Genomic DNA, 14,295 nt, shown 5'->3' on the forward strand with positions numbered 1-14,295 from the left:
ACTGTCTTGGCCTCCACAGCCTTCTGTGGCAAAGAATTCACCACCATCTGACTAAAGAACTTTCTCCCCATCTCCTTCCTAAAACAACGTCCTTTAATTCTGAGGCTATGACCTGTCATCCTAGACTCTCCCTCTAGTGGAAACATCCTCCCCACATCCACTCTATCCAAGCCTTTCACTATTTCAATGAGGTCCCCTTTCATTCTTTTAAGCTTCGGTGAGGACAGGCCCAAGTGCCATCAAATGCTCATCATGGGTTAACCTACTAATTCCTAGGATCATTCTTGTAAACCTCATCTGGACCCTCTCCAGAGCCAGCCCATCCTTCCTCCGATATGGTGCCCAAAATGGTTGCATGAATAAAACACTCACCCGAGGCCCTCGACTCCCTGGTTCACCTGGAGTGCCAGACTCTCCCTGTGAGAAAAACAATACAAGAAGGGAACATTTATATTCATTTGCTTTGATGCGATGCTGTAGTTATGAGTCTCCCACCACCACGCAACAACCTTTTCCCTGACATTAAGAGGTCATCTTAAGTACGAGCCGAAGACTCAAATACCGAGAACTGATTAAGTGCCACCCCCCCCCCCCCTCACCCAACCACACCCCCACCCCAGGTTTACACAGGTCAGAATATACAAGTATACAAAAACTTTTTTGGCAGTGAACAGGTTATACCAACATTAAAATTCAGCAATGTGAAAAATAAATCAATGTGAATCTCAATGGATTTTGAACAGGAGGAGCAGGTTCAGATATATTGTTTTTCATTTTTCAAGATGATCAGTTCAGTTCGTAATCACAATGTGAACGGGGCTTTTGACCTTGCTGGCAAGAGCTCAAAGATTGAAGAACATCAACTTGAACATTGTTTTAAAAATACCTTTCAGAAAGATTTCAAAACCTTACAGGTCTACAAAAAAATGGAATGAATGGGTGTGCTGCATGAAGAGATGGCATAACCAAAGAAGCATTTGGCCTTCTCCTGTGATGTAATGATTCTATAATGTTTCTGGTCACTATAACATGAGCAGGGTCATAATTATACACTGTGTAGATGAAATGTTCATCCGCTCCAACGTGAGATCAACTATGCATAATATATAGGAAATACCAAAAGAAAGGATTGGCCATAAGCCAGAGATGAGGATGCCCCAACATCCCGCCGACTGCCCTCGCTGCCTCAAACACTAACCATGCCATAGTGTAACAGTGATCTAGTGGTACCTCTGGCAGTGTGCTGGGAGCTGCGTGGGTGCAGAATTGTGATGCTGCATTAGTCCCAGCGAGGGAAGGACATAGGCTGGGAGCAACACAAGAGCCCACTGACTCCTGACACAGCTCCTTCCAATAATTATTTAATGCAATAGACGGGGTATCATCATCTAACGCTCATCTATCAGCAAAAAAAGATTACATATGATGCACCCTTACTTTGATTAAAAATCCATGTTATGCAAGTTGGATCTTGTAAGCCCTGTAGGAAGTGGACTAAGAACTCCCCAAGGCTCCTTAACACAAGGCATGGTTGCGCAGCAGTGGAGTTGCTGCCTCACAACGCTTGCAACGCCAGAGACCCGGGTTTGATCCCGACTATGGGTGCTGTCTGTACGGAGTTAATACGTTCTCCGCGTGAGTTTTCTCCGAGGTCTTCGGTTTCCTCCCACACTCCAAAGACAAGTAGGTTTGTAGGTTAATTGGCTTGGAATAAGTGCAAATTGTCCCTAGTGTGTAGGATAGTGTTAATGTGCGGGGATCGCTGGTCGGTGCGGGACTCGTTAGGCTGAAGGGCTTGTTTCTGCGCTGAATCTCTAAACTAAAAAAATTAAACAAAAATCTTTGTTCTCCTGTGATAGACATGAAAGCAAACAGTTTACATAGGACATGAAATGGTTGTAATCTGTATTAAAAGTACAGAATGGGAACCTGTGTACCAGACTTTCCTTCAGCACCCTGTATTCCTTGCTGGCCTTTTAATCCCTGTGGAGATTGAAACACATTTTGAATCAAACTGTCTGCAAAACAATAACATTCGAGACAAACTTATAAGAACAGCTGGAAAATAACTTAAAAGCCATTAATGTAATATGAGAGCCCCAATAAAGTATAAAATGAAACACATTTGGGTTGAAAAACAAGTTGAAGCAACAATGAACCCCTGTGTGTTATAAAATGCACAAACCCAGAGAATTGCTTAAAGTAAAACCCAAACGGTTTCACAATACCCCACGGCTCATTTGCAAATGGTGAAAACTGCAGTTACTGGTCTCGGATGCAAGTCAGTGGAGTGTTTTATCGAGGTAGTAAAAAAGATATAAATAACCTAACTCAAAAATAGAGTCCGATTGGCTACCATATTTTCTCTCCACAGGTTGCAAGAAAATCTTATTAGGTAATTATTTTCAGCATCCTGCATTGGTAATCTGTACCTTGTCATTGAACCGTGCCAGCCGTCTGGAGCCAGGGTTATGGACCCAAAACGTCGCCTGACCTGCTGAGTTACTCCAGCAATTTGTGTTTTACTTAAGGATTGGAGAGGAGATCAAGATGCAGTGGCTGCATGGGAACAAACGGCATCGAAAAGAGGGAACCAAGAGGGTCTGTTGAAGGAAAGGTACACAAAATTGCTGGGGAAACTCAGCGGGTGCAGCAGCATCTATGGAGCGAAGGAAATAGGCGACGTTTCGGGCCGAAACCCTTCTTCAGACTGATGGGGGGTGTTGAAGGAAAGTTGGCTTTAAGGTGAGAGGGGAAAATCTTAAAGAAGGTTCATGGTAAGTTGTTGACACAGAGAGTGGTGGGTGCCTGAAACATGCTGCTGGGATAGGTGGTGGAAGCTGATACGAGAGCTTGAATGTTTAAAAGGGATTTAGTCAGGCACATGAACAGACAAGAGTATGGAGAGTATGTACCTCGTGTGCATGTGCCATGTTTGCTCCAAGTGTTCCTGTCAGGATGCAGCAGGAGTAATGTAAATGGTGAGGGGGGGGGGGGGGAATATGTTTCAGGGGAACTATGAAAGATAGGAATAAATCACTGGGTTAATGGCCAAACTTTAAATGTTTAAGAAGGAACTGCAGATGCTGGAAAATCGAAGGTAGACAAAAATGCTGGAGAAACTCAGCGGGTGCAGCAGCATCTATGGAGCGAAGGAAATAGGCAACGTTTCAGGCCGAGACCCTTGGTATATCTCCACTTTTTTCTTTTTTTTCTTTCTTTTTTTCCCTTTTCCTCTCTTACATCTTTATTCACTCTTTGGCCACACTACTCTGGCCACACTACTCTGGCCACACTACTTTGGCCACACTACTCTGGCCACACTACTCTGGCCACACTACTCTGGCCACACTACTCTGGCCACACTACTCTGGCCACACTACTCTGGCCACACTACTCTGGCCACACTACTCTGGCCACACTACTCTGGCCACACTACTCTGGCCACACTACTCTGGCCACACTACTCTGGCAGGCACTACTTTGGCCACACTACTCTGGCCACACTACTTTGGCCACACTACTCTGGCAGGCACTACTCTGGCCACACTACTCTGGCCACACTACTCTGGCCACACTACTCTGGCCACACTACTCTGGCCACACTACTCTGGCCACACTACTCTGGCAGGCACTACTTTGGCCACACTACTCTGGCCACACTACTCTGGCCACACTACTTTGGCCACACTACTCTGGCCACACTACTTTGGCCACACTACTCTGGCGACACTACTCTGGCAGGCACTACTCTGGCCACACTACTCTGGCCACACTACTTTGGCCACACTACTCTGGCCACACTACTTTGGCAGGCTAGGGGTCCTATCTTTTCACCTTTCACTTTTTCTCTTTCTTGTTATTTCTCTTTCCTTTTCCCTTATTTTCAGGTTAAAAGATTAAAATTGAAGCTGTACAATAATGGTATAATTTTATATGCCGAATGTTTTATTCTTGTACAATTGCTTCTAATAAAAATAATTAAAATTTTTTTTTTTTTAAATGTTTTGTCTACCGCCAAACTTGACATAGTTGGCTGGATTGTGCTCGTCTCTCGTATTTTTGTGACCCACTTTGTTTAAGTTGAAGTCCAGATCTCACTGCTGCTGCCGCCCAGGAAAGCCGCAACTAGGTCTCAGGTTGTGCAACATGAGCCCTGCTCTGGATACACTGTACATGTCCCACACACAATCAAACAAGTCAATCCCCGCAAATACACTTACTGCTGATCCAGGTAATCCCACCAAACCACGCTGACCAACATGTCCCTGTTCAAAACAAAATGCAAGAGGACATTTTACACAATTGATCAAAAGGGTTTTTGCTGACTGGTGCACATGGTAAAACTGATTCACTTAGCACCATATTCTCAATTGTGTTACTCCTGTCAAAATACCAGGGGATGCAGGTAACCAAGGTTACCGAGTGAAGGAAGAAGGTGGCAGTGCAATAAAGATTATTTTTACGAATGGAATTATTTGACAACGGGAAAGTATGCCTCACTGAATCCAGCATTTTATGCTGCTGCTCTTTAGCAAACAAATCATTTTCTTAAACAAAGGATTACATTTTGTCCTGGATTTTTATTGTAATTGTAATGAATGAGAAATGTAGAAAATCTGTGATATGTACATTAATTAATCCAATGGGAACAACTCAGTAAAGCAAAGTATCGTGTAGGTCTTCAGTATGTGGAGCAGGGGGGAGTGGGTTCATCACTAACCAAGCTTCCAATTCCTTTGGCCTACAAGACTGTCAGAACTCTGAACCATCGGGCTTGTGAGTCCCTCTCAAGGTTGACTTGTTTTTCCTATCTCTCACACAAATGTGACATGAAGATGCAGCCATTAAACCACATTAAATCAGGTCAATGTTGACGCTACAGAGACTGTCATAAGTTCATAAGTTCCAGGAGCAGAATAAGGCCATTCGGCCCCATCAAACCCATCAAATCTACTCCGCCATTCAACCATGGCTGATCTATCTTTCCCACTCAACCCCATTCTCCTGCCTTTGCCCCATAACCCCTGACACCCTTACTAAACAAAAATCTGTCAATCTCTGCCTTAAGAATATCCGCTGACGGCCTCCCTGTGGCGATGAATTTCACAGATTCACCACCCTCTGACTGAATAAATTCCTTCTCGTCTCCTTTCTAAAGGTACTGCCAAGCCACTGTAACACCATCCATTATCTTCCATTCATTCCAATACATTGGCTTCCTTCGAGAGTCATTGGGCCAAAGTGGACTAGATGGGGCCTACTGCCTGGACCCACTGCCCGTGCCCTTTGCCTGTTCACACTTACCCGGGTCAGGTGCAGAGAGTCCACAAAGCCCACACATAGCTAATGTCTGGCTAACCCTGTTGCATCTAGGTCTCGGTCAACTGAGTGTCTGGCTTCACATCCTCTGGGCAAGCTGGTAAGGCTTCTAGCAGTTGCTAAAAGCTTATTACATTTGCTCCAAATAATTCAAACTAATTTGATTGAATTATTGTCATGCTTTTAGTTTACAGATACAGCATGGAAACAGGCCCTTCGGCCCACTGGGTCTGCACCGACCAGTGATCCCTGCACTTGCACCATCCTACACGCACTACTTATACCAAGCCAATTAACCTACAAACCTGTAGGCCCTTGGAATGTGAGAGGATACCGGAGATCTTGGAGAAAATCCACACGGTCACGGGGAGAATGTACAAACTCCGTACAGACAGCACCCGTCGCCGGGATTGAACCCGGGTCTCTGGTGCTTATTCATGTAAGGCAGCAACTCTACCGCTGCGCCATCGTACCGCCCTAACCAGATACAGTGGCCAGATACAGTGACCAGATGTGTAACCAGATACAGTGAAAAACAATGTTTTTGTGTACAATCCAGGGCAAATCATACCATACACAAGTTCAACAAGTAGAATAAAAGAGCAAATTAAACAGTACAGAATATAGTGCCATGGAGAAAATTTAGAAGGATGAGAGGGAATCTTATTGAAACATATAAGATTATTAAGGGTTTGAACATGCTAGAGGCAGGAAACATGTTCCCGATGTTGGGAAGTCCAGAACCAGGGACCACAGTTTAAGAATAAGGGGTAAGCCATTTAGAACAGAGATGAGGAAATACTTTTTCACACCGAGAGTTGTGAGCCTGTGGAATTCTCTGCCTCAGAGGGCGGTGGAGGCCGGTTCTCTGGATGCTTTCAAGAGAGAGTTAGCAGAGTCAAGGGATATGGGGAGAAGGCAGGAATGGGGTACTGATTGTGGATGATCAGCCATGATCGCATTGAATGGCGGTACTGGCTCGAAGAGTCGAATGGCTTACTCCTACAGCTATTGTCTACTGTCTATTAAAATGCAGATTTAAAAAAAATGTCAGGGCTGCATCAAGGTAGATTGGAGGATCGGGACTTTATCCTTAGCAATGAGCACAGAATATAGTGCTACAGGGAAAATGCAGATTGAAAAAAGATGCAGGGGTGCAACAAAGTAGAATGGAAAGTCAGAAATTAATGCTGAGCAAATGAGCATAAATAAGCATGTCTTTTCCACACGTTAACTGAGGTGGTTCCTGTCCCTTCCAGAACCTCCCTTGCAGTTGCAGTTTCCCAACAAATACTAACCTTGTGTCCTCTGGTTCCACGGATTCCCTTGTGTCCATCGGCTCCCCTGTTACCCTGCCACATTGTAAAACAAGGGGAAACAAAGCAAATAATGAAGACAAAATGTTTAAGTGTAATTGACAATCTCTTGCATCACAATACTCGTCAGAAATCTTACGGACATGTTCATTCAAATGCATCATCATGCAGCTTGTCTATTGGCGAGTTGGCAATCTGTCTCCATGAGTTGTGAGAGAGCTCAAGGTGAAGCTCGGTGGGAAGATGCGACCTAACTTACAGTGGAGTATCATGAAGAATTTACCATGCAGGAAAAATGTCAGGTGCTCAAATAAGTGTTCTCCAGCCTAACCCCATCTCCCAGCACTGGGCCCGTAGCCTTGCAGGTCAGGGCTATTCAAGTGCGCATCCAAGTACTGTCTGAATGTAATGGGTGGAGAACTCTATCTTGTCAGGGAGCAGGTTCCAGCCTCCGAATTTCATCAGAGTAAAAATGTTTTATCTACCCTCCCCCCCCCCCCCCCCCCCCCCCCCCAGACCCTCCATCTTATCCCTCCACCCACCAGTTATTTTAATGCCCTATGAATTTAGATGTGCCTGAGGGAAATAAGCCCTTATAATGTTAAACTTCCCCCCAGTCTCCTCTGTTCCAAGGAAAACAAACCCAGTCTATTATTCGTCTAAACTCCGGTGGGACAGCATGCTTGCTGGTCACCTCTTCAGAATAGGAGGGAGAGACCACACAGGAATCCATTCCGATTACGTTATCCAGCGAACACTGAGGCTGAAAGCACTCTGAAGGCCAAAGCCTTCAGTGAAATCACAGATCACTTCCTGTTCATAATCATTTACAATAATTATCTTTCAGTTGATAGTTAGATTTATATTCTACTGAAACATAATCATTGTGATCAAATTTCAGTTTTGGAGCTCTCCAAAACTAACCTTGGATCCCGTCAGTCCCTGTGGTCCCTGAAGCCCCATGACTCCATCGTCACCCTGAAAGAAAGCAAACAAGTGGTGACTATCAAAGGGAAGATGGAAGTTGAGTTTTCCTCTGCAACGGGGGAAGGTGTTGACTATCTGCAGGTATTGAGTATAAGATAGTATACAGTAGCTGTATAAAACTTCAGTTTGGCCACATTTGGAAAATTGTGTGTAGTTCTGGTTGCCCCATTAAGGGAAGGATATGGAGACTTTGTAAAAAATGCACAAGAGGTTCACCAAGATATCGGCTGGATTGGAGAGAGTATTAGCTACAGTGAGAGGTTGGACAAACTTGGATTGTTTCCTCTGGAGCATCGGAGGCTGAGGGGAGACCTGATAGAAGTATATCAAATTGTGAGCCACAGATAGGATATATAGTCAGAACCTTTTCTCCCCAGGGTAGAAATGTCAGATATTAGATGGCATGGGTTTAAGGTGGGAGGGAGAAAAATTAAAGGAGATGTGTGGGACAATTTTTTTTATTACACAGAGAGTGGTGGGTACCTGAGATGCATTGCCAAGGAAAGTGTTGGAAGCACATATAAAAGCACCATTAAATAGGCTTTTTGACATACATGTGAACATGGGGATGGTGGGATATAGATCATGTATAGGCAGATGGGATTAGTTTAATTTGATATCATAGGCCAGTTCCTGTGTCATACTATTTTGCAGACTTAATAATCTAGATAACTTTTATTTATATATTTTAAATGTTTTAAAGGGTATTATTTATTGATGATCCTGACATTATCATTGTATTGAACTCAGGGTTACCAAAATTTGCTACTTTGATTCAGTAAGTCCTCAAACTCATGGAACTTCTTACAGATGCTCCATACCCTACCTGACAGAATATAAAACATGAGGATTTCTCAATAGTCTATGACATTTAGCAGCACATAGAAACATCGAAAATAAGTGCAAGAGTAGGACATTCGGCCCTTTGAGCCAGCATCGCCATTCAATCTGATCATGACTGATCATCCAAAATCAGTACCCCATTCCTGCTTTCACCCCATTTTCCCTTTCGCCCCATTCCGTTAACCCTAAGAGCTAAATCTAACTCTCACTAGTATACATCCAGTGAATTGGCCTCCACTGCCTTCTGTGGCAGAGAATTCCATGGATTCACATCTTTCTGGGTGAAAAAGTCTTTCCTCATCTCAGTCCTAAATGACCTACTCCTTATTCTTAAACTGTGACCCCTGGCTCTGGACTCCCCCAACATCGGGAACACTTTTCCTGCACATTATATAAATGAAGCAGATAACAAAAAAATAGACTTGAGAGAGAGGTTAAAAACTCCTAAAATATTGAAACTATTTAAAGTTTGAAAGAAAATGGCAAAACACGTTAAAACACTTAAAAGAAACATTAACAAAATATGCAACCCAAGAAATTTGGATTGTATATGCGAGTTAAACAAGGAACAAAGGAATATTTGATGATATAAGCAATTCCATAGCTTTGAGGATGTAATGAACCAAAGTAGCAAGTTTTGGTAACCCTGAGTTCAATAGAGTAATAATATTAGATCACAAGTAATAATATCCTTTAAAATATTTAAAATATATAAATAAATGTCATCTGGATGATCAAGTCTGCAAATTAGTCTAAAACAAATGCGTTTTAATTCGAGACATACTCACTTCAGGTCCCGCTGCTCCAAGCCGACCTCTGTGTCCGGATATTCCAGGGATCCCTGCTGTCCCCCTTGGTCCTGGAAGTCCTCTTTTTCTGATCGGTCCAGGAACACCCTAAAAAAATGCAAGAGGCACATTGCCCATTAATTCGATAAATTCACTGTGTTTCTCCTCTTCAACAAACACATTGAATATTGGGCTGAGGTTCGGAGTGCTTTTTTATTTCATGCCATGTTTTCGAATATGATTTTTCTGAGCGAAATGCAATGCTGGCCATTTCTGGCTGAGGTTGTGGCACTCTGTAAATATGACCTGACCTCTCCCAGTGGAATATAGACCATCGTATAGCATAGGAAGCGGCCCTTCAGCCCGCCACGTCTGCATGACCATAATGCCAATCTAAACTGAAACCATTTGCCTGCCAATGACCCATCTCCCTCAATTCCTGGCCTGTTCCTGTGACCATCCAACCACCTCTTAAAAATTACTGTTGTATCTGCTTCCACCACCTCCCTGTCACTGCCCTCTGGACACTTGCCAACACATGACGTAATCTTGCCTCACGCAAGTTCTTTAAACATTCCCCCTCGTACTTTAAATCTATGCATTTGACATTTCCAGCCTTGGAATTATCTTTGTCCATCTTTGCTATTTCTCTCGTAGTTTTATAAACTTCTATCAGGTTGCACTTCAGCCTCCGATACTCCGGAGGGAACAGTCCAAGTTTCCCCACACTCTCCCTGCAGCTAATACTCTCCGGTCCAGCTGACATCTTGGTGAACTTCTTCTGCACCCTTGCCAAAGCGGTGACATCCTGCAATGAGGCGACTGGAATTGCACACAATAATCCATGTATGGAAGGATCCCGACCCAACACATCACCCATCCACGTTCTCCAGAGATGCTGCTTGATCCACTGAGTTACTCCAGCATGTTGTGCCAATTATAGCTTTGTACAGCTGCAATATAACTTCCCAACTTTTATACTCCACGCCCTGACCGATGAAGGTACATCTTCTTTACCACATTATCCACTTGTGTTGCCACTTTCTGGAAGCTATGGACTTGCACCCCAAGATCCCTCTGGACATCAATGATCCAAACGTCCTTGTCATTTACATCCCCTATGCAATGCTCCTTTTGAAGCTCTGTCGGTGAACTCAGACCATATTGTCTCAGGGATGCACTACAATGGCTGCACTCCTGGACAATTCTGCCTCATAGCTCCAGCAATCCAAGTACAATCCCTACCACCAGTGTTGTTTGTGTTGATGCTGCAGGCTCTCCCTATGGGCTTCCCCAGGTGCTCCGGTTTCCTCCCACACTCCAAATGCGTGGTGGGGCTGGTAGGTTATTTGGCCACTGTAAATTGCCCCAGTGTGTAGCAATGTTACAAAATTTTGAGATTTTAAAAATCAAGTCTGTAATTTATCCCATCAGATAAAGCATAAAAATAAGTTTAATTTGACACCTAATTCACTTTCATATCTCAAGTATTTAAAAAGTTATGGCCATTTTCATACTCGGAAATGAGCATCTTGTTCCCTATTGATTTTCTATGGACATAACAGAAAAGTTGTGATCGTGAAGTCAAAAGCCCATAACTTTCTTAAAAATTAAGAGAACTGAATGAAATTTTCAGTTATCATAGATTGAAGCATTCTGAAACAAATATAAAATAATCTTACTTGGATGACCTGAAATTAAAGCATATAATTAGTTAGTTACCTAATTGTAGCTAATTTCAGACTTCAATTACTAGATCTAAACATCTATCCATTTCTTAATAAATGATTAACATTTTTAAACAGCCTAAATGTCCAAATAATATTCACAAATAATTCACAATAAAACATGATTTTTATATCTCATTTACATTAATTTATAGACCAAATGGAAGGAATTTAGTGTTCAATTGCTGTAAATTAAAGTCCATTTTAAATCAGCTTTCCAGTGGGTCCCTGTGGAACGCGCTGGTTTAGAACGTTCACATTGCGGTAGATTTGTGCCCCAAATGCCCAGAAAAATACTGCGGGTAATAATGGGCCCAAATTGAGCTACTCGCAATATTAAACTTTGTATAAAGGGATCTTTAGAAGCCCTTTTTAATGTAAAAATATACAACCTAACTTCAGTTGTTTGCTTTATGAGACCCTGCGGTTGCTGGCAGTCGCGGGTTTAAAGATTGATTTTTAAACTACTATAACTATTATTCAAGGCCTTTAAACCTAATAATAGCTTTTGCGACGGGGTCTTCCAGCGATTTTTCGTTAATAATTAACTAGGCTGAACATTTTCAATTTGAACAGCCTAGAGAAAATCGCGTTTTAAACCCGCCCCCTCTAAACGGCGCCAAAATCGCGCACACCCGCAACGGCAGATTTTCAAAGACGCTTCAGGTAGGCTTTGCAACATACCTACAGTGTGTGGCTGAGCGGCGGAATCAATGGGAACAGGGTGAGAATAAAATGGGATGAATTTACATGGGTGGATGATGGTTGGTGCGGACCTGCTGGGCCAGAGGACCAAGTTCTGTGCAGTATGACTTGCATTAGCTTCTGCACCCTACTGGAACTCCACCAAGTCCCACACTTGTTTCTATCCCATTAATGAATGATCCCTCTGCTAACAATGTCCAAACCTAATAAATGAATGAATGAAATAAAATCCCCACTGCATCAACATTATTTATTATATCTCCCACAGCAGCCGTAGTATGGTGCCAGGTAATTTTTGATACAATGTTAGCCATTTGAAATAAAAATGTTAATCACCTGTTTGAGTCCAAATAACACAGTGTGTGCAGTTTCTCAGGTGAGGGATTAAACCGGTAATACTTACACAGTCTCCTTTCTCCCCATGGTCTCCCTGTTCTCCATCGGCAGCTCTTGTACCCTGTCAAAGTGGTACAAACCAGTCATTCGTAATCAGGAACAAATCCCATTCAAGCAACACATTCTTGTCAACGTTTTATTTTCAGATGGGACAAGTGATTTCCCCCTTTCATGAAACACTAAAACATTATACTTGATTCAGCGAGGTGGCCATTTCTCTGAATGACCTGAAACAATATTCAAAGGGTTTATGCCTTCACCTGTGACAGGCTGGTCAGGCAGCACTTCCAATATTTTTTGTGCAATAATGCTCTCGTGAAGCTTTTGTGCAATAATACTCCCATATTACTAACTGGTAGACTCAGTCACTTTTAATCCGCTAAACTATTTCTCCTACATTACTTTTTCCTTCTTTGGGTTTTTACATTCTGTAAGCCAGAACTGAGGTGAAAGACATTTGGGAAACTTCCTGCTGGCCTTGTCTGTGACACTTTAAGGTACGAGGGGAAAGATTTAATAGGAACTTGAGGAGCAACTTTTCACAGATTTATGAAATGAGCTGCCAGAGGAAGTGGTTGAGGCAGCTACAACAACATTTAGAAGACATTCGGACAGGGTCAAGGATAGGAAAGGTTCAGTGGAATACAAGAAAAAGGCAAGCAAATGGGACTAGCTTGGATGGGGCATCTTTGGTTGGCAGAGACAGGTTGAGCCAAGAGCCTATTCCAATGCTGGATGATTCTAGTGACTCGCTGCCTCAAAAGACAACAGCTTCATCAACTACACCCTGATCACACTCTCATCTCCTGCCATCGGGAAGGTGGCATAGGAGCCTGAAAATTATAACGTCCAGGTTCAGGAGCAGCTTCTTCCCAACAACCATCAGGCTATTAAACACTACAGCCTCCAAATATGCTCCAAATTACATAACTTGGGGGGGTGGGGCGGTTATTGATTTTTGTCTCTGTAATATTTTTGTTTGTCTGTTTTCCAAGCCCTAGGCTTCTTTTTCAGCTGTCAGTCAGAGAGCTCTTTAACTACTGAAGACATTGAGCAAGGGCCCATTACCGCTCTTGCTTCAGTAATAAAATAACTTGTTATGTTCTTGCACTGTCAGAAATAGTTTCGATTTTAGCCAAAGATGATGGGGTCACGAGGATATAAGCCTGTCGCCAACTTTGGGGAGGCTGATTGTTAATAATATGAGCATGTTATTTTTAGAGGAATATAGATGAAGTTGGAACCTTTTGTACACCTCCACATTCTGAAAGATTTACTATGTGGGAACCAGGTGAAGACATCCAGTAATTGTGGATCGCAATCATAGTTAAACATGGAATATGTAATAAAATGTGGGTCTCTTACAGGATCACCCGCTGGACCTCGGATCCCCCGAACTCCAGGCAATCCCTGAAAACAACAGAAATCCTGGTCAGGCACAGCTGATCGCAAGAACTCTAAACTTGCCAGTTCCTTATAATTAATGACGCTGATGTTTAAAAGCTTTGATGCTGTCAGTTAGCGACTAAGAGGCTTTGCGGGGCAAGGGGTCAACTTAACCCCACTTTTAACCCAGTTATAAATTATGTTATTCATTTTCAAAACAGTCCATTTCCAACTCATTCTGGAGCCACTGGTCTTCTATTGGCCAGCAGCCACCTTGCAGCTAGCTCTTTATAGTTCATTGCAGTTATTGCTCAAGGGTTGATGGTCACAGAACAGCAATTCACCCATGCCATGCCAATCCTCCCACTGTAACCTGTGTATATGTTGCTTGTTCTCCATTGAATGCTCCAATTTTGGATAGCTAACCAACCAGCAACCCCCCCCCCCCCCTCCTCCCTTCCCTGCCTTACTTGGATGTGCATCCATTTCTTCCACCATCCTGCCTTCCTTTCTCCTTCAACCCATCGCCTTCCACCTTAACGGCCGCGGGACTTACCATCGCCCGCCGGGGGCTTTAACATCAGGAGAAGAATAAAAGAACAGGGGAGAGACAAGACTTTGCCTTCCATCACAATGAGGAGGTGTTTGGAGATTCACTGTGATGGATGTTTATGTAAATTGTGTTAATTGTGAGTCTTGTTTTTTTTTTACTTACTTCCTTTTTTTCTTGTTTGTATGACTGCAGAAACGTAATTTCGTTTGAACTTAGGTTCAAATGACAATAAACGTTATTCTAATTCTTTTTCCAATACATCCCTTCTTCTG

General features: G+C 43.0%; 1 protein-coding gene across 2 annotated transcripts in view; it reads right to left on the reverse strand.

Annotated features, from left to right (window-relative positions):
* The window catches only part of LOC116991000 (collagen alpha-1(I) chain-like), a 196,726-nt gene that overhangs the window by 48,873 nt on the left and 133,558 nt on the right, over positions 1–14,295 (reverse strand). For both annotated transcript variants that reach the window (XM_033049254.1, XM_033049253.1), the window contains 8 exons: positions 13,450–13,494; positions 12,092–12,145; positions 9,257–9,364; positions 7,563–7,616; positions 6,621–6,674; positions 4,224–4,268; positions 1,930–1,983; positions 373–417 (listed from right to left, as the gene is read on the reverse strand). In XM_033049254.1, coding sequence (XP_032905145.1) covers positions 373–417; positions 1,930–1,983; positions 4,224–4,268; positions 6,621–6,674; positions 7,563–7,616; positions 9,257–9,364; positions 12,092–12,145; positions 13,450–13,494 — 459 coding nt within the window. The remainder of the gene's footprint in view (positions 1–372; positions 418–1,929; positions 1,984–4,223; positions 4,269–6,620; positions 6,675–7,562; positions 7,617–9,256; positions 9,365–12,091; positions 12,146–13,449; positions 13,495–14,295) is intronic.

Source organism: Amblyraja radiata, chromosome 32 (genome assembly GCF_010909765.2).
Source record: "Amblyraja radiata isolate CabotCenter1 chromosome 32, sAmbRad1.1.pri, whole genome shotgun sequence".
In the NCBI taxonomy this organism is placed as follows: domain Eukaryota; kingdom Metazoa; phylum Chordata; class Chondrichthyes; order Rajiformes; family Rajidae; genus Amblyraja; species Amblyraja radiata.